Raw genomic sequence first — 19,808 nt, forward strand, 5'->3', positions numbered from 1 at the left:
CCACATCCAACAGGATTAACTGTGGACGCAAGAGGAAGCTGTCTGAAAGGGATGTTCGGGTGCTAACCCGAATTGTATCCAAAAAACATAAAACCACGGCTGCCCAAATCACGGCAGAATTAAATGTGCACCTCAACTCTCCTGTTTCCACCAGAACTGTCCGTCGGGAGCTCCACAGAGTCAATATACACGGCCGGGCTGCTATAGCCAAACCTTTGGTCACTCATGCCAATGCCAAACATCGGTTTCAATGGTGCAAGGAGCGCAAATCTTGGGCTGTGGACAATGTGAAACATGTATTATTCTCTGATGAGTCCACCTTTACTGTTTTCCCCACATCCGGGAGAGTTACGGTGTGGAGAAGCCCCAAAGAAGCGTACCACCCAGACTGTTGCATGCCCAGAGTGAAGCATGGGGGTGGATCAGTGATGGTTTGGGCTGCCATATCATGGCATTCCCTTGGCCCAATAGTTGTGCTAGATGGGCGCATCACTGCCAAGGACTACCGAACCATTCTTGAGGAACATGTGCATCCAATGGTTCAATCATTGTATCCTGAAGGCGGTGCCATGTATCAGGATGACAATGCACCAATACACACAGCAAGACTGGTGAAAGATTGGTTTGATGAACATGAAAGTGAAGTTGAACATCTCCCATGGTCTGCACAGTCACCAGATCTAAATATTATTGAGCCACTTTGGGGTGTTTTGGAGGAGCGAGTCAGGAAACGTTTTCCTCCACCAGTATCACGTAGTGACCTGGCCACTATCCTGCAAGAAGAATGGCTTAAAATCCCTCTGATCACTGTGCAGGACTTGTATATGTCATTCCCAAGATGAATTGACGCTGTATTGGCCACAAAAGGAGGCCCTACACCATACTAATAAATGATTGTGGTCTAAAACCAGGTGTTTCAGTTTCATTGTCCAACCCCTGTACTTGTCAATATCTAGTTAAACAAAAGCTGGAAGAGACATTCCACAAAAGACTTGCAGCTGTAACTGCAGCCACATAATGTTCTAAAAAGTACAGATTTTGTGTTGGTCTATCACATAATATGGCGATAAAATTCAGAAAAGTTTGTGGTTCTGACAAAATGTGAAAACCTTTGAGAGGTATGAATGATTTTACAAGATGCTGGATCTGTTTATTTCACTTGCTTTTGCACATTTCTCTGATTACTGGAATTCACTAGTAACCCTACTGTTTCCTGGGTTTATAGGCAGCACAATATCTGCATGAAGAAGCTGCCAGGTACCCACGGAAAATTCATTACCACAATCCTCCTGACCTGGCTATGGAGGCCCTGGAAGTAAGCAAAGTTCAACTTGTTGATCAGAATGTTTCCAGGGATGTTGCTTCTCTACATTTTATGCAACAGCTGTTTCTGAAACCATTCACATTAACTATACCTTTGCAACATTCAGTTTCTTTTTTCCTTTTTTTTTTTCTAGTTGCATTTCCGTCTGAGTGCCTCCATCCTTAAATTGCTACAAGCTGCTGAGTCTAATCTGGATCACGACCTTTTATTTAACCTCCTGGTTGAAGCAGCAACTGGGCCATTCGCAAAGGGGGAAGAGAAGAGTATGCCAAGCTTGCCAAGGTCCAATGAAAAGTAAGCTTCATTATTAATTATTTAGAAAGTCCAACAAATGCTACAAAAAACTGTTGATCTCACGGTGCTGCATTTTTTCTCTTTATTCAATTTTAGAGAGAAACCGCCTACGATGATGGAAGAAGAATTTAATTGTTCCTCAGTTTGCATAGGGAACGTCCTCAGCTCCTCCCCAGCCTCTGCTGCCACCCCAGGTGTAACTTCCCCTCCTTACGTGGCCACGCCATTTGACCACGATTACGCCAAACGCAAAACACTCCGAAGGCAGCAGTGGCAGCAGCAACGGCATGAGGAGCAGCAGGCTGATGGTACAGTCCCAGTCCTAGACACTGCCTCTGGGGTTGGGCTCTTTGCCATTTTCGCACTGGGACAGAAAGGCCCACTGGGGAGCGCTCAGATTGCTAATCACCATGCTCAATGGCTTCGTTTTCAGTCACTATGGTCCCCATGCACTGGGTGATTGGGATGTGGCGAAATGGGCAATATGGCTTCTGATTATTTGGCTAATAAGCTTTCCATGGAAAATGATAGCTACTTTGGTTGGCTGAGAGCATTTGGGCTTATATGTTTTTCATATTTGTGCATGTGGGGTTGTAACATCTGTCTCTTGTGGCTTCTTCCTCTCACTGGGAATTTAAAGTTTTTGTTTCTCCTAAAGCATCTTCAGCTTTTTGTGTCACATTTACACAAGTCTGGTGTTGTTTCAGCATCCATCAGCTGTTATTTAGCACCACACACAAAAAAAGCTGCAAATTTGCTGTGAACTTGAATATAGAGCATGTTAAGCTTAGCTGCATAAACATTACATTGTCTACATTTCCAAGTACTTGTCCATGTCTGATACATATTTATTATTAAGGATAAATATGTAACAGACTTTGGCAACCATTTTAAGCAGCCTCAAAAAACAAGGTTCCAAAATTATTTCATTTAATTCGTTTTTTGGGATTTTTGTTTCGTGTTCAGTGTTGTAAAATCCATTTAGAAACTGCCCCTATTGGAATTTTGAGGCCAATTCCAATTTTGCATATTGCTTTTTTTAGGAGCTGTGATATAAAAAGACATAAGAACAGCCTTATTAATATTTTCTTCAGTTGTTGCTGCAGTGAGCAATCACTTATTTATATCAGGAACCCAAGCAAAGTCACATGGGTGCTTGAGAGACCAGGCACAGTAAAATTGGGTTTTATTATTACTTCCAGACAAAGACATAATGAGAATGTAGATCCTTCCTGTAAGACTACCAAAAAGCTTCTGACATTTCAAAAACCAGCATATTTCCTATCAGACATAAGTTAAAAGCTGTTGTCTGTTTAGCCTTCCTGTGTTCTGCTGAAAAATGTTAGCTCTCTCACTCTCTTTAGCTGCCTGAATAAATTCCAGGCATGCCTCAACAGTAGGAAATATAGTTTCCTTTGAAATGACTTCCTACATCTTTGTGCTTCCTCTGGCTTAATTTGAAACATGGAAAATATCTACCTTTGAATCTTTTTCACTCAGTGACCACATCCACACCAATGAGTGTTGTCAACAGTACCTGCTAATGTTTATTTATGGTATGTTCATTGGAAAAAGATTGGACTTTTTTCGTTCCTGGCTGGCCGATCGAGGTAAAAGTTGGCCAGATTACTGTTACTTGTTCAGGAGATGGAGTTAATCCAAAAATGTGCCGGACGTAAAACCATGCTGTCAGTAGTGTACATATTTTTCATTTATTCACTTTTTTTTTTTTTTTTTGCATTTAAACTGTTGTAATGGTACTAGGTTTATTGGTGTTTAAAAGATGAATTCAAGAAGAAAAAATCTATTCAGAATAATACAAAAAAAAAAAAATAGCCTGGCGTTTACTTTTAAATTATTAGCGCAAAATATTGAAATGTGAAAGCTCACATTGAGGAAAAAGCCAGCGTTCTTCCATTAGATAAAAACCTGTATTTGCTCAGTCAACCCATTCATGCAAATTCAAGTTGAATGTGCAAATAATGCAGCCATATTGCCCATGTTGCCAGTTTTGTCACCCTCTCCAGATTCTTTCCTTCCTACCTACCTACCTACCTACCTACCTACCTACCCACTTACCTACCTGCCTGCTACCTCTTTGCCTGCTTGCTTTTACCACCTGCTTTGCCATTTATGTGCATGTAGTTCTATTGGGGTGATTGTTTTAACAGCTGGAGAAACTCAGTCCCTGAATCACACTCCACCAAACTGTCTGATGTCATATAATCACATTTCATCAGAGTGTGGTGTGTGGGTTAATTACACAGAAAGCAAGATGGGAGATATTCTGAAATCTCACATGGATCATATTTGCTCTATTACTAATAAGGTACAATTTCTAATTATGGCCAATTAATGTGAAAATTCCAAGTTGGAAAGAATGTGGCTTCCATTTATTGGCTGAAGTTAGAAAATGCCTCTCTATGCACATTGCTGCTGGTAGGTGTCCGACCTTTGACTTGATTCCTGCTGAAAGTGCACTGAGGTGAATGTAGAATCTGATTCAGACATGCTATTTTCAAGTCAGAACCAAGACATTATTTATGATATGGTTGTCTAAATGTTTAGAACTAACAATTGGAAATAATCATTTTGGGGACTGTAGACTCATTGATTGTTTCCTTCATTTTGAAAACATGCACAAGGGAGTTGTAAAACTGGAAAGGTTTAGTTATATATAAGCAGTGTCTTGTGAATTCATACATCATGAATTGGATCACATTGCAACAACATATTTCACTACATTATATTTGGATTTTATGCATAATCATGAAGTGTAAGGAACATTATATGTGGTTCTTCCAATATTGTTTTCCAAAGGAATAGCAGAAGTGTTGCATTAATCATTTAGCCCCCATGAGTCAGAACATTATAGAATCAACAAGTCTTTTGGGGTCTCTGCAACTTTCCACATCCAGAAACTGACAGTTTTGCTCAAATTCAGACCGGATGAAAACGCATCTGTGAACATCTGTTTTCAAGTCTTGTCCACAGATTCTGAATGGTCCAGTCAAAGTCCAGCTCAAGGTCATGAACATGCTGTCTTCTGGAAGTGTTAGATGTTTCCATACTCAGGACACAAGTGATTCAGACAGCTTAATTACCTCCTCACATATAACCCCATCCCCAGGTCTTTTGCAGCTTCTTAACAGGTTTTCTTCCAGTATTACCTTGTATTTACCTCCATCCATCTGCCCATCAACTCTTATGGTCCCTTCTGAATAAAAGCCTCCTCATAATGCTACCACTGATGAGGATGGTGGGTTCAGGGTGAGGGTAAATAGCCTGAACTTATTTAGCACTTTTCCAGTTATTTTCACCCAGGCAAATTCACCCAGTTGCACTCCCAAACACACACACATTCATACACCGATAGGCAATTTGGGGATAAGTGCCTTGCCCAGGGGCATATCGACAGGTGACATGAGGAGGCTGACATTTCGGATTGACAGGCGACTTCTCCTCCCACTGAGCCACAGACGCCCACTGTAATGTACAGTGTTTGTATTTCAGCATTTAGTGTTTGTTACATAAGATAAAAAGTTACATTTTTGGGCTCATCTGACTAGAGCGTTTCTTTCTTTCCATTTGCTGATTATGGATTGAACGGACCTCTGTGAGATGTTAAAGTTTATTGTATTGTTCCCCAAACCTGCTTTGAGTTGTGTGCCTGATAAGCTGGGAAAACATTTAAGGGGTATGAATAGAAATATTACCATAATAAAACACACTGTGTATTTTGTGTTATCATGAGGAAATACTTGTCTGAATTAGGTTCTACATCTTCAAAGGGGTTTTTCTTCCATTGATTTTAGGCTGTTGCTGATTTAAAAAAAAATCAAATTTAGAGTTGAAAAAGTGCTTTCTCACTATATATTTTTTCAAACCAGCTTCCTCATATCTTCAACAGCCTCACCAGGGTTTGACCATGAATACTGCCTGCCCAGGTCTCCAATATGGCTGGCTTCCTTCAATGGTACTCTACTTCCAAACACCAAAATAAAAGTGCTCTCTAGTAGCAAGCATTGAATACACAACTTTTTAGTTTACACAAACTTTACATTACCAAAGTAATGTTGCTATTGATTCATGACTGTAAATCTTTTGAAAATCGCCGTGTGAATTTTTTATTTGGAGTAGTGAAGGCTTGCTTCCTTATTAACAGTTTGCTGCCATGATTTCTTGCTGAGGCTGCAGAACATGGTAATAAAGAGGAATGCTGGCATTTTGTTTTTAGACCTTTTACAAAAACAAACCATCTCTCCTAACAATATGTCATTAGTTCTGCACTAATAAACATTTGTGACTCATAAGTTATTTTAGCTGCATAATTATATCATTTTGTCTCTAAGTAAAACAGGGAATGTTAGGTGTTTAGAAACAAGTTAACCTCCACCTTGAAAAAAGGCTTACACAGCATGTAAACTGATCAGGTTTTAAGCAGTACAATGATTTCGTTCATATTCTTCATTTGTGAAGGTAATCCCAGATTCTTTCTCTGAGGCCATGCAGCCATTAAAGTAACCCGTGTTTTTGTTTGATCACTCAGAGCGAAGCCAGGACAGCGAGGTGGTGTTGCTTTCTGATTCCAACTCCACCCAGGATGCCTTCACAGATCCCGCCAGTTCACAGGACACCAGTCAGAGAGCTGCCTCGGTCAAAGCCAGTGCATTGTCGTCAGAAAGCACGACCCCCATGAAGGACAGACAGCCCACCTCTGAGGACACAGGTAGTCAGAAGTCCATAAAGCCCTGATCTTACTACTATGCACCTTTTTGATGTACTGTGTGTTTCTGTCTGTAGAATGCAGTTTTTACACTTGTTAAACAAGGTACAGCTTACACCCTCTAAGAGGTACAACCCTGAATCTAAAGAGCCAAGACTGGAACAAATGCATGAAAACATGTTTTATTCCCACTATAATGTATTAACAAGGTAATTACTATAGAAACTCTTACTGGTGTGTTAAAGTCTAATACAAATCCTTAAACACAAAGTAAAATATCCAAAAATGAGAATAACATGATGACAAAAAAACATTGATCTGATCAAAATGTTGCAGCTAATGTCTTCCAGTTGAAAAAAATAAACTGCTTTGTTTTAAATATTTACCGTCCTAAATGCTCAGTGCTCTGTTGACTATAAAGCTGTTAAGAGCAGCTTACTTTAGCCACTGAACTGTTAGTGTTTTCTGCTACTGGAGCTCTATCGGTTAAAATATTTAGGGTGTGTTTTCTGACTCTGACTTCTGTAAATTTACTCATTTGTTCTCCTTCACTCATGTTACAACAGATAAGCTGCATAATTGCGTAATAAATCTAACCCTAATTAATGCATGAATAATAATGTACAGTAGTTCATATTAATTGAATGTATCTGAGATGTGAAATAAAACATCAGCAAACCTGTTGATGTCCTGTTTGTTTCTCAGTTGACAGTCCTGTCTGCTCTTTTAACAATGATATGGCAATGCTGCCTTTTCTAAGGCTTGGATAGATCAATTCTCTGACTTACAAAAAAAAAAAAAGGTTGTTAGCGTCGTTGAGACAGGACTACTAACAGGCTGTGACTAATACACCAGGTGCGCAGCAATTTGACTGTACACCAGGCCAGGTTTTGGGAACCTACTGTTTGTGTAAAACAGAGTTGACCATCAGTGCGTCCTGTTTTTTTCACTAGATGAATGAAAAGCAGGTCCTTGCTTTCTCTTGGGACACAGCTGCCGCACATTCTCCCTTTGGTGTGTCATGAGTCTCCTTCCTGGCAAACCCCTGACCGGGACAGCACTCTTCCCCCCACCAGACCTGCGCACATTATTAGGACAGAGCTTGTTCAGCGCACTGGTGCGACCAACGTGTTGGACTGCCTTGGACCTCGTATGGACAAATTTCGCCTGCTTTCTGCAGTCCATTGCCTCGTTATAAAAGCATATGTCTAGTCTCATCATTCTTTGGAGCATTTCCACAGAAGAGTTACAGCAGGCTTATTGCAGCAAAAAAGAAAAAACACACAATAAACCCCCACATGATTTTGGTATATGTTCTAGAACTACTTCAGAAACTGATCTCACCTCATCATGCTCTAGCTCAGGGGTTCCCAAACATTTCCATACCATGGTCCCCCAAACAGCATTAGCGTCTGGGCGGGAACCCCCTTTTGCAAACCCAAAGAAACATAAACTTTATGAAATGTATTTTCTTAACTATTCAATAATCAATATATTTCTTTAATGTAAGAATATTATTAAAATATGTTAACACAATTATAACCCCACTGAATAAAATTCAACAAACTGTTGAGGATAAGAAGTGTTTTTGTTTTATCATCATCCCCAACCTTTCTGAGGCCCCCCAGGGGTCACAGCCCCCACTTTGAAAACCACTGCTCTAGCTAATTTACCCCACCCATACATGGTAGGTAGGTTTTTGATATGCAACTCAGAATCCGATTTAAAAGATAAACGCTTTCAAAATGCTTATCCTCATCCAAACTAATCAAAATTTGACATACAGCATGTCTTTATTTTATCTCTCTCCTTAGCTTTACATAGAGACCAAACAGGTATCCAGACAGAAGAGAAGGTTATTCAGGAGAAGGTTGTAAGCATGGTGGTGGAAGTCCCTGACGGATCGACCCCTAAGGTGTCTGCAGACCCCTGTCCTCTTCCTCTCACCCCCACAGTCACGCCACTGAAGCCAGCATCCTCGCAGCAGGGCACTAGTCAGACCACACCCAGCGAGAGCAAGAAGAAGCCCGAGCCCCCCGCTGAGGTGATTGAAGTGCCCAAAGCTCTGCCGGTAGAGCGAGCTGATCAGAAACGAATGCTGGTGGAGATGTGTGTCCGTGCTCTGTTTCTCTGCCTCAGCCGTTTCCCTCAGCACTACAAAAGTCTCTATCGTCTGGCCTACTTCTATACCAACAGCAAGACTCATCAGGTCAGTTTACTATTACTCTCACCTCTATGCTGTATCACTGCTAATATTAAGGATAAATATTTGAGGACAAATAAAGTAAGTTGTGTTACAGATTTATCGGTATGCTGAGCAGAACTGGTCATTTCATTATTTTTTTTTATTGGACCTGTGAGCACTGCAGTGATGCACAGACTGTGTTGGCTTTATGCCTCTGTGGGCAGAGGTGTGCATGTGGGTGGTTGCTCAGTCCTCCATCCGCCAATTTGGCATAGGAAAGACAGCATAGAGCTTTACTGAGATGGCAACCTTCTGTTAGCAATTTATTGCAGCCCCAGCTCATGTTTATTAAGGACAAGCTTGGCCATGGAAGATCTTTTGATTCACAATCGTCCCGTTTGACCTTTCTGTTTCTGCAGCATTGTGGTTTTGTGGCTTCTGGTGTTGCTGTTCAATAACTACATTTATTCTCTTTTTGTGCTCTAAAATGACGTTTTATAAAGTTGTGTTCAAAACTGAGGCAGAGTTGGTACTCCAATTAATTTATGGTAAAACCTCCCCTGGTTTTTACAATCAGCGGAGTTATCAGCAGCTTGGATGAAAGCAAATGTACCCTGGCAAGGGACTTGATGACAGTCATTTGATGTGTGGCTGTTTGCACAGGTTGCTTAGCCGCCCTCACAGCGCCGACACTTCCAGCATTAAAAGCTTCTCTGCTGCTTGTGTTCTCCAAAACTTTTCTACTCACATTGACTGGCCATTTTTATCCTCATTCTGAAAACGTAAGCAGAGTAGCCTGTGGTCTGTTCTGTAGCATTGTGGAAAATCAGACCAAGTGACTTTGAGTTGCTATCTTTTCAAACAGGGCGCTTGTCTTCACACGTATTTGAGTGCTGTGAAGAGGTCTGCATTTTTCTGATTGCAAATGAGCAGTTCTCCTTTTCTCATAAAGATTTATTGGCTATTCATTTTTGTGTTTGTGTCTTTGGTGTGTGTGTGTGTGTGTGTGTGTGTGTGTGTGTGTGTGTGTGTGTGTGTGTTCATAGTATACATGCAAATAGATGTTTTATGAATTTTTTTTCTTTTCATTTGTTTTCTATCACAGAACCTACAGTGGGCCAGAGATGTGTTGCTAGGATGCAGTGTCCCATGGCAACAGCTGAAGCACATGCCAGCACAAGGACTTTTCTGTGAAAGAAACAAGACAAACCTGTTCAATGTAAGTCCAGGTTCTAATCCATGCCTTATTTGAAATCCTCCTTTTCTCGTCAGTTTCACGTCACTACATATTAGTGAAGACACGGTATTGTGTTCATATTTAAGTCTTAAAACAACTGAATAATTAAGTAGTTATAAAAGTGCTAAGGCAGTATTAGCTCTCTAACCAACATTGCATTTTCTTCCATCTTGGTAAGCAGTTCGGGGTCATTTTATGTTTGTGCCAATCGTAACCATTCAAAAGCCTGTAGGTTTTTTTGCACCTGTAAGTTGGCCTAAATTTCAGTCCTAGCATTTTCTTAGTTTAGCTCATTTAAAAGACACTTTCAAGGTGGGCTTGAGTCACCTTCATGCAGTCTAGATGTGGCCATTTTATTTACTGAGAAAGTATTTGGGGGCAGTTGAGGACAGACTGCTGTAGCTGCCACAAAGAAGTTTATTCATTTGTTAATTCCTTATGTTCAGATCTCAGATACTTTCCGTTGCTTCGTCTAGGATTTTGGGGGGGGGGGGGGGGGTTCTGAAGTGCTTTATTTGACATGTGCACCTGAAACGAGCACATATAGCACTAGGTAACAGCTTCCATACAAGGGTAAAAACCATCATGGTTGACTTCTCTTTTCCTCTCCGCTCTCAACTCTCTCCAGCGTTATTTAGTAAGTAAACTGAAAAAAATGTACTCGGCTGTAGGGGTGGAGCCCCACCCATCCAATAAAACTACCAAGGGAACACCAACATTTCTCTTAGGGTGTATTCACACCCGTCACCTTTGGTCCGCTTTAAACGGACCAGAGTTCGCTTCCTCCTTGGTCTGGACCCTTTGTGCAGGTGTTAATACACTCAAGCGAATCCTGGTCCAGACTAAACCACCTTTGAAAGTGCACCGGGACCATCTCAAAAAGTGGCTCTCAGGTTCAAATCATCTCTTCCATCGATTATGATGGGCAATGTGAGATCATTGGGAAAAAAGTTGGATGAACTCCAAGCCCTACAAACAACCCAGCCAGAGTATCGGGAATTTAGTATTTTGTGTTTCACTGAGACATGGGAGCAGGATCATATCCCCGACTCCAGCGTCTTTCTGCCAGGCTTTCTGACCATACAAGCAGACAGAGATTTAAAGAGAAGCGTCAAAGGCAAAGGAGGTGGACTGGCAGTACTTGTGAACAATAGATGGTGTCATCCAGGGCATGTTACTGTGAAGTGTCATCTCTGCAGTCCAGATAATGAACTGCTAGCAGTAAGTATTCATCCATATTATTTACCCAGAGAGTTCACCAGTGTTATTTTGGCAACAGTTTACGTTCCACATTTAGCTATTGCCGACACTGCATGTGATGCCATCAGCTCAGTTGCTAAGCTACAGACACAACACCCCATTGCATTTCTGGCAATATCTGGTGATTTTAACCATGCTTCACTCTCTGCTACACTTTCAATGTTTCGACAGTTTCTCAGCTGCTCTACCAAAGAAAACAAAACGTTGGATTTGTAATATGCAAATGTAAAGCACTCATACATCTCCAAAGCAAGACCCCATCTAGGCAAATCAGATCACAATCTTGATTTCCTCAGCTTTAAATGGAAGCCCCTTGTTCAGAGGCAACCTGTAATGAAGAGAACTGTGAGAAGATAGTCACAGGAAACTGAAGAAGCCCTGCGAGGTTGCTTTAAGGCTACAAACTAGGACGTACTGTGCCAGCCATATGGAAAGGACATCAATGTCATTACTGAGTGTGTAACCGACTATATAAACTCCTCAGTGCATTCCACTAGAATGGTGGAATGCTCCACCAGTAACAAACCCTGGATCACCAGTGACTTGAAGGACCTGCTTAACAAGAAAAAAAGAGTCTTCAGAGTGAGAGACAGGAAATTATTGAGGAGCATAAAGAACCAACAGCAAGGAGGTGTCGAAAAAGAAGCTGGAGAGCAAGCTCCAGCAAAACAATATCAGAGATGTCTGGTCAGGGATGAAGAAGATCACAGGCTTCAAGCAGAAGGAGTATCGGACTGATGGATGTCTGGACAGAGCCAATGAACACATTCTTTAACAGGTTCAGTTAAGAAACAAGCTCAACATCCTCCTCTCCTGCTCAGAGCCAAACAGACACCCTCATATGACCCCCAGCTTTTCTGTCACAACTCAAATGTGTTCTTCCACCTCAGCCATGGACCCTTCTGCTTCTACATGTTTGCCTTTGACCAAATTAGAAGATGCTGATGCTCCCTTTGCCTCCACCTTCCACCTATGTGTCTCAAGAAGTCATGTGAAGAGGCAACTGGAGAGACTGAACCGGAATAAGGCTGCAGGTCCAGATCATGTTAGCCCTAGAGTCCTGAAGGCCTGTGCAGAGCAGCTCTGTGGGATTCTGCAGCACCTCTTCAACCTTAGCCTGGCCCAGAAGAAGGTTCCGGTGTTGTGGAAGACCTCCTGTCTTGTTCCGGTACCAAAGAAAACTCACCCATCAGTCCTCAATGACTATAGACCTGTTGCCCTGACATCTCACATCATGAAGGTCCTAGAGAGACTTCTGTTGGCCCACCTGAGTAAGCAAACAATGAACCATCAGGACCCCCTTCAGTTTGCTTATCGCTTTGGAGTTGAAGATGCCATCATACACCTGCTTCAACAAACCCACTGTTATTTGGGCAAAGCAAGCAGCACCAGAAGGATAAGGCTCTTTGATTTTTCCTGATTTGCTTTGTCAGAAACTCCAGAAGACTCAGGTGGAGGCCTCAACAATCTCCTGGATCAAAGACTACCTGACAAACAGACCACAGTTTGTGAGACTGAAAGGTTGTGAGTCTAACCAGGTAGTCAGCAGCACAGGAGCACCACAGAGGACTGTACTCTCACCATTCCTTTTCACTCTGTACACGTCAGACTTACAGACTCCTGTCATCTGCAGAAATACTCGGAGGATTCTGCAGTCATGGGGAGGATCAGAGATGGACAAGAAGCTGAGTACAGGATGGTGGTGGACCACTTTGTGGCATGGTGTGGAAACAATCATCTCATTTTGAACGTGACTAAAACAAAGGAGATGATTGTAGATTTTAAGAGAAACAGGAATAAGTCAAACACTATTTCTATCATGGGAGAAGAAGTGGAGGTGATGGAGGAGTATAAATACCTCGGTGTTCACCTGGACAACAGACTAGAGTGGAGATGCAACTGTGAAGCCATCTACAAGAAGGGACAGAGCAGACTGTACTTCTTGAGGAAGCTTAGGTCCTTTGGTGTTTGCAGTAAGATGCTGCATATCTTCTATAAGTCTGTTGTGGAGAGTGTGATCTCTTCTGCCATCATCTGCTGGGGAAGCAGCATCAGAGCCAGGGACTTAAAAAAGCTCAACAAGCTGATAAAAAAGGCTGGCTCTGTTCTGGGGACTCCTCTGGAACCTCTAGAGATCATTGTGCAAAGAAGGATCATGGAGATCCCTGAGCATCCTCTTCATGAGACTGTACAAAAACAGTCTCAGGTGTATAACCACAGCTTAATAGCTGAGGTTATACAAAGATACAAAATAATATTACATAATATTTAACTGTTGTTGGACTCTACCAGTGACCTTCAACTGCAGCTCTGTTTTGATGTCTGTACACATATTAGAAAGAGGGCCACTGAGAAATGTATTTGCCATTGTTGCAACTTTTGCAGATGCTACATCTCTCACTGACTGGCACTCAATAATCTGCATCCAGCTGTAGTACAAGCAGTGTTCCATTACAACCAATGCTTCATATGAAAAAACTTGATTAAAAAAAATATTACAGTATTTACTCTGCATGGGATTAAATGCTGGATGGTTTACATGTTGGAATTGATCATGCAAACTTAATACTGGCCTATTAACGTCACTGTAAAATGTAAATGAAACCACATTTAAGGACCATATATCCAGTCCAAAGTTCTGGTAAGGTAGCCTTTTTTTTGCTTGGATTGTCTGTAACAAGAACCAGAAATGTTTGCCTCAGACAGCTCCCATCTCATTATAAAACGTAGCAGAGCTACCTATCACATTATCAGTACAAATGCTACTTTTCAAACTGCATTTGCTCATTTTTGGTATTCATCAATTCAATCTTATGTCTGACCTGTGTGCAGGTCTCTTACAACCTAATATTGAACCTCAGTCTGCAGCAACACTGTGCAAAACTTTTAAACCTCCTGCAATTTAAATTGTGTTTAAATTGGTCATTTTCCACATTTTCAATCATTTTGTTTGTTCATCATACCTGACCTTAACAGCATATTAGTGTAAAAGTTCTGTGAGGCCTAGTATCACGTAGGTCTTGAAGTGGAACCTTGGTTCGGCTCTGGCATACTTTGTGTTTGGTGAGTTGGGAACTGTGTTATCCTTAAGAGTGTGTGGTTGTCATTTGTTTCTCTGCCGACCCTGTGATGGACAGGACCTGTCCAGGGTATTTAGCCCGCTTCTAGACTCGTGACTATTGTTGACTGGTGTGATAGGCTCCAGCTCTCAAAAGACCATATTTTCACCATTAGAAGAATTCCCAAACAGTTGAGTCATTTATTCTTGTTTTCATTTCAGTGAGGGAAAAATGTTCTGGGGTTTTCCCATCCTTCGGCCATACAGCTGACTGCCAACTTGCTCCAACAAGTAGGGGAGGGGGATTGTTACTCCATGCTGCACAAGACATTAGAGATTTGTGCACTGTCTCTGACAATGGATGAAAAACAGTTCTAACCATTGGAGATTATATAATTGAAAATGTACTGGTTTTAAAACCAAAAGGTCTTTTTGGACCGTAATATACCAAGAAACTGGAAATTAACCTTTGCCTTTTCAAGAGTCGAGTAAACCATGCGACCTACCAGAGTTGAGCTTTCCCATCTCACATATGCTCGTCTTTAAGCAATTGGATTAAAATATCCTTTGAGAATAGCAAAACCCAACAGTGAGTTACTAAAACTGCAGTTCAATTATTAAAACATTGTTCTGCATGTCAGTGTATTTGCATTTTTTTAAGTGCTGATTGCATAGAGCTTCTGGTAACAGACTGTGGATATGATGTGGGCCAGGTCTGAGCTGGAGAAGAACTCTGCTGTTCTCTGGTTCCCACTGGGTTCTCAAAGAGCACCTTCTGGATGCAAACCTGCCACAGTGGCACACCAACTGTTTGAGCTTTACTGTCCTCTATGAACCAAATCCTCTGTCTCAACCAAATAAACACGTACATGTACATATTTTATAACTGAGATCCAACACATCCATCTTCCTTTGTTTTAATAGTTCTGCGGAGATATTACAAAATCAGTTTCTAGAACCAGTTGTATAATTTTATTTGACCGCTCTGTGCAAATCTTTAGAGCAGTTCTACAGCATCTAACCACATCTGTGTTCCACAAACAGAACATAAACATTTTTCATATAAATCCAATCAAATACTGCCCATTCCAAATAAAATTCAAGTGCTGTCCATCTACTTCATCAGAGATTCAGGTAAGAGCACCATGATCACTCTGGTTGGATCTGTAGACAGAACAACTGCAGTTTGCCTTAAGCCGAGTGTTAATTGAAGCTAAACCTACAGTGAAAATTGCTTTTTCTTTACATATAAAAACAAGGCTAAAATTGAACAAAGTAAATTAGAATAAGAATAACTGACAAAGATGTCATTTTTGTCAACAAATAAAATAACAAAACTAAATTAAAACTGCAAGCAGCGTTGGGTGGCGCTCTACCTGATTGCTGCTCTGGCAGGTGTGGCCGCTGCAGGCGACCCGCACTGCCACCTTATCGCCTGCATCAAATCTGCCATGCAATTCTGCACTCAGCCACCAGGCGGTAGTATAGGCAAGCCTCAACATTACGTTTGGTAAGGCTCAGTTCAGCTCCAGCAAGAAGTCTTCAAGAAACTTCCTGTTTGGTGGTGAAGGATTATTGAAGACCTGTCGTGTTTTGAAAATGTCATGTAAAATTATTCTGCTGTTAGACAAAATATGAAACTTCTACAGACTATAAGGAAGGGTAAATCACCACAGAAACCTTTGACTTTGTTCTCAATAGGCAGGGCTAAAGTGATGTCATCAATAGACCATACCAACATGTTGAACACCCATCCACAATGAGGCACACACAATTTGATACATATCCAATGATGCATCAGGGAGATATAGCTTTTTTAAATATTCTACGGGGCCCAGTTGAGTCAAATTCCAATGTAATCCAATTGAACTGCTTGGTGGTTGTCAAAGGTCATTCATATCCAGTTTGGAGCAAATCCAGATCATGCATGCATGATTTATAGCTACTCTGCCATGCCCACACAGTACAGCCAGCGGTCTCTGTTCACAGTAGTATTCAACCATCACCTTGTTCTGTGTGATCACACTGTGATTGAAACTTTAAGAGTCAAAATGTAAAAGAAGGATATCTACCAGTAAAACAGGTGACTTCATGTTTTAAGTGAGCATGGCTAAAGTGATGCCAACAAATGAGTATGTAAATATGATCAGTGCTGGTCTGAGATGACAGAAAGTTTGGAGCTGGTGCAAGCTAGTGATACAATTATTACAGTTTCATCTTTCGTGGCAAGAAATCAGATTTTGAGGCTTGGCCACGCCCACATGCTTTCATGAAGCAAAACACTTTGGATAAGTTTTGATCCCCAATACTTTAAGGGTATACACAGTCATTTGAAAGTTTGTAACTGTAGGAGTTTGCTCAGAAACGACAGTGTAAACAAGACAACATGGCTCCTTTGATCCAAAATGGATGACTTCTTGTGGGGTTCGGACCATGCCTCCAGGAGACTTTTTGTTGGTCCTGAGAAGTTAAATGTGTATACTTAATTTTATAATCCTCAGACAAAGCATGGCTTGGGACTGGTGTTCTAGTGCTTCTAGGGGGCGCTGTGGAGAAATTAGGCCACGATCATTAATTATTTGACTAAAATCAATCATATTAAATTTTGGGCAGACCAGATGAAAAATATGGAAATTAGAGGCAAACGTAAGGCCATGATGTGACGTTGAACGTCACCACACCGCCCAGACCACACCCTCCGGCCAAACTTCTCAATACTGGAGACTTACTTAGACCATCTTGTTCTCTGTCACTGGGGACAGTTTCAGGTTGATTAGGTGAAAGGGATCAAATATGGACCTCATAAAGTAAAACATTACACTTCCTGTTCTTAGGGGGCGGGGCTTCGATGATGTCCGTATTTGACCATTGAATATTGTTCAGGGCCAGATGTGAATCATCCCAGGTGTGGGTCTCTGCAACTTTCCTCCTTGGAGCTATAACAATTTTGTTTTTCTTGGCAAGAAGTCAAACTTGAGGTCTGACTCCGCCCTTAAAATCCGTAATTTTACACTAGGACTGACACGTGTGCAAATTTTATAGAGTTTTTGAATATGTCAAAGCCTCCAAAAAGTGATTTGTTTGACCGAAGGATAATACTAAACATTGGAATTACAATAGGCCTTTGCAGAGCTTTCGCTTCTCGGCCCTAAATATTGTAGTGAGAGGGTATCAATTCAGATCTAATTGGTAATTCTACTAATATCTAAGATTTTGTCAAATAAAACTGGATTAAAACTAACAAATGACTAAAATGCGGCTAAAATTAAGTTACATTTTATTCAAAAGTACTATGGCTAAAACTTACATTCAAATGGTCAAAATTAACACTTCCCAGGCTATGTAGGTGACATGGTGTTGGACCACTTGTTTGCTGAATATTGGACCATTTGCACATTGCTGGATGCTACCAGGCCTTCCGGCGTTATCGGCCATTTTGTATCCCAGGACAGTCCGTTACTACAAATCCCAGCGGCCACTGCGGCTGATATGACGGGGCCGTCCCAAGTCTGACGTCACAGGAGGTAATATAAGAAGGTGAACGCTTTAATCCTTGCCTTCAGCTGGGGACCTCGACACGGTTACCATGCAACTGAAGCATCCCTCTGGAGAAGAAGAGGTCCCACGTGGATTCTTCATTTATTCTCCTTCGTTGGCCAACAAAAAATTCATGAAAGAGGTTTCTGGAATAAGAAGGCCAGAAATTTCACTTTGCCGATCGAAGACGTGAGCTTAACACGTAACCAAAAAACCACGGAGTTTCAAGGAGACGCAACTTTCCCTCCTTGTTTTGTACCAGTCGACTAGTGACGGTTCATCATAATTTTTCTACCTTTCTGCCATGGAGGCCACCAAGGAAGAAAACGGACTGCTTCGCTGAGTATCCGCGGACGCGTGGAACTCTTCACCCCACCTCACTCTCCCTCTGCTCAGAGGAGGCAACGACAAGTAAAATCCACCTTTTATTTTTATTTCTTAATTAGGAATAGCTTGGGCAGGGCAGAGGAGGTTATAGTGCGATGTAGAATCGCCACTTAGAGTCTAATGTGTTCTGAATTGTATGTGCATGCCATTGTTCTTTTGAAACGTGATTACTGTTGTTCTCTGAGGCCGCCGAGTCTCGCAAGATTGTGCTTTCGCCGTGTGAACACCTGAGAGCAGGTGCGCTGTGAAACTGGACTGCTATAATAACCTTATGGTGAAAATCAACCATTTTCTTTGTCTTCAACTTCATGTTTTATGAGTTGCCGCCAAAGGTTTTATAACCCTTTGTGTTCTCGAACATCCCCAGCGTTGGGGGATGTTTTATGACTGCCTGTATCTCACTGAGCTACACTTTCTGGCGGGCTGCGCTTCCAAAGCTTCGTTCAACCATATTCCCTTTTTATTTTGCCATAACTGCCATAACTGCTGGTTTGATCTCATACACACCCACTGCTGTTTTGTTTATTTTGTTTAGGTAGATATTTTACCCTTTTGTGTAGAACTTTGCATGTTTGATTAGGTGAAGATTATTGAATCGGATAGTGGATTGTATCAGGCTGTTGATTTAATAAATATTCACATAGTTAAAGGGAAGTCGTTTGTGTTTATTTTGTGCGAGAGTGATTTGTCAGTCAAAATAAGGTTAAAGTTCCACACGTTTCGGCAGAAACGGTTGATTAAACAGTGACATCTCTGGTAATAGTTATCAATTATTACTGAGTATTTAACGGTTGTAATTATCAAAGGCGTTGAGCCACAATTACAACACCAGAAGACATCTCTGGTCTCGATTCATAAATGAGTATTTTTGGTTAAGAAATTAATTTTCTCAAATTATGATTTTTAATTATAATTATTGATAAATATTAATTAATCAATAATCATAATCCCAACAACGGTAAACATGTGGGGAGAGTTCTGGTCAGATGCGACCAAAATGAAACTTTATGGCCAAAATTCAAAAAGCTTTATGAGAAGAAAATCTAATATTTCACATCAACCTGAACAGACCGTTCTCACTGGGAAACATGGTGATGCGGTGGGGAGATTTTCTTCAGCAGGCCTGGAACCGAAACATACAGCCAGAGCTGAAATTTAAACATAGAATGGCCCATGGAACACCAAAAAAAAAAATAACAACCCAAAGTTATAATCATTTTGATGAACAGCATCTTGTTGTCAGAATGCAGGTAAAGAGACCAGAACTCCTCGGCTGTACTGTGCAAAATACCATCACACATTAGATCAGAAATACCTCCCTCATTCTTAACATACTGTGGCTACAAAAATGCTATAAGGCCCTCTTTGATGGTGCAGTGAGAATGAAGCCTCAATCCTTCACTTGAAAGTTGTCGAAAACATCACCCTGTGTTTTACTTGTAATAGAAACCTAAACAGCATATTCCCCCTATATATTGCTCTAAAAATCACTATGTCACTGTTTTTCCTTCTCTTCAAATGTAGGTTATGATGCCCTACATTGCCTTGATGGTTTGGCTGCATTACGTTTACGGAGGCCTCCATAAAGTAACCGACATACTGCTTTAACGAAATTATCCAAATCTGGTTGTGTTGCATTATTTATAAAGGATTCCTAGAACCCAGCTCCCTTTTATTTAACCAGTAAACCTGTATTACTGTTCCTGTTACAGATATAAAATGGTTAGGGTGTGGGTGACCTATACTTTACAAGAAAAGTAACACTGCATCATTTGAAGGTTTGGTGAAGTCAGTATTGTA

General features: G+C 41.1%; 1 protein-coding gene across 6 annotated transcripts in view; it reads left to right on the plus strand.

Moving 5' to 3' along the window:
- cabin1 (calcineurin binding protein 1) overlaps positions 1–19,808 on the plus strand; it is a 65,930-nt gene that overhangs the window by 18,523 nt on the left and 27,599 nt on the right. For 3 of the 6 annotated variants that reach the window (XM_047381237.1, XM_047381239.1, XM_047381238.1), the window contains exons 25-31: positions 1,226–1,315; positions 1,458–1,618; positions 1,715–1,926; positions 5,529–5,594; positions 6,168–6,347; positions 8,159–8,553; positions 9,635–9,748. In XM_047381237.1, coding sequence (XP_047237193.1) covers positions 1,226–1,315; positions 1,458–1,618; positions 1,715–1,926; positions 5,529–5,594; positions 6,168–6,347; positions 8,159–8,553; positions 9,635–9,748 — 1,218 coding nt within the window. The remainder of the gene's footprint in view (positions 1–1,225; positions 1,316–1,457; positions 1,619–1,714; positions 1,927–5,528; positions 5,595–6,167; positions 6,348–8,158; positions 8,554–9,634; positions 9,749–19,808) is intronic. The other 3 variants (XM_047381241.1, XM_047381240.1, XM_047381242.1) reach the window with 3 other exon arrangements.

This window comes from Girardinichthys multiradiatus, chromosome 12 (genome assembly GCF_021462225.1).
Source record: "Girardinichthys multiradiatus isolate DD_20200921_A chromosome 12, DD_fGirMul_XY1, whole genome shotgun sequence".
Lineage (NCBI taxonomy): Eukaryota > Metazoa > Chordata > Actinopteri > Cyprinodontiformes > Goodeidae > Girardinichthys > Girardinichthys multiradiatus.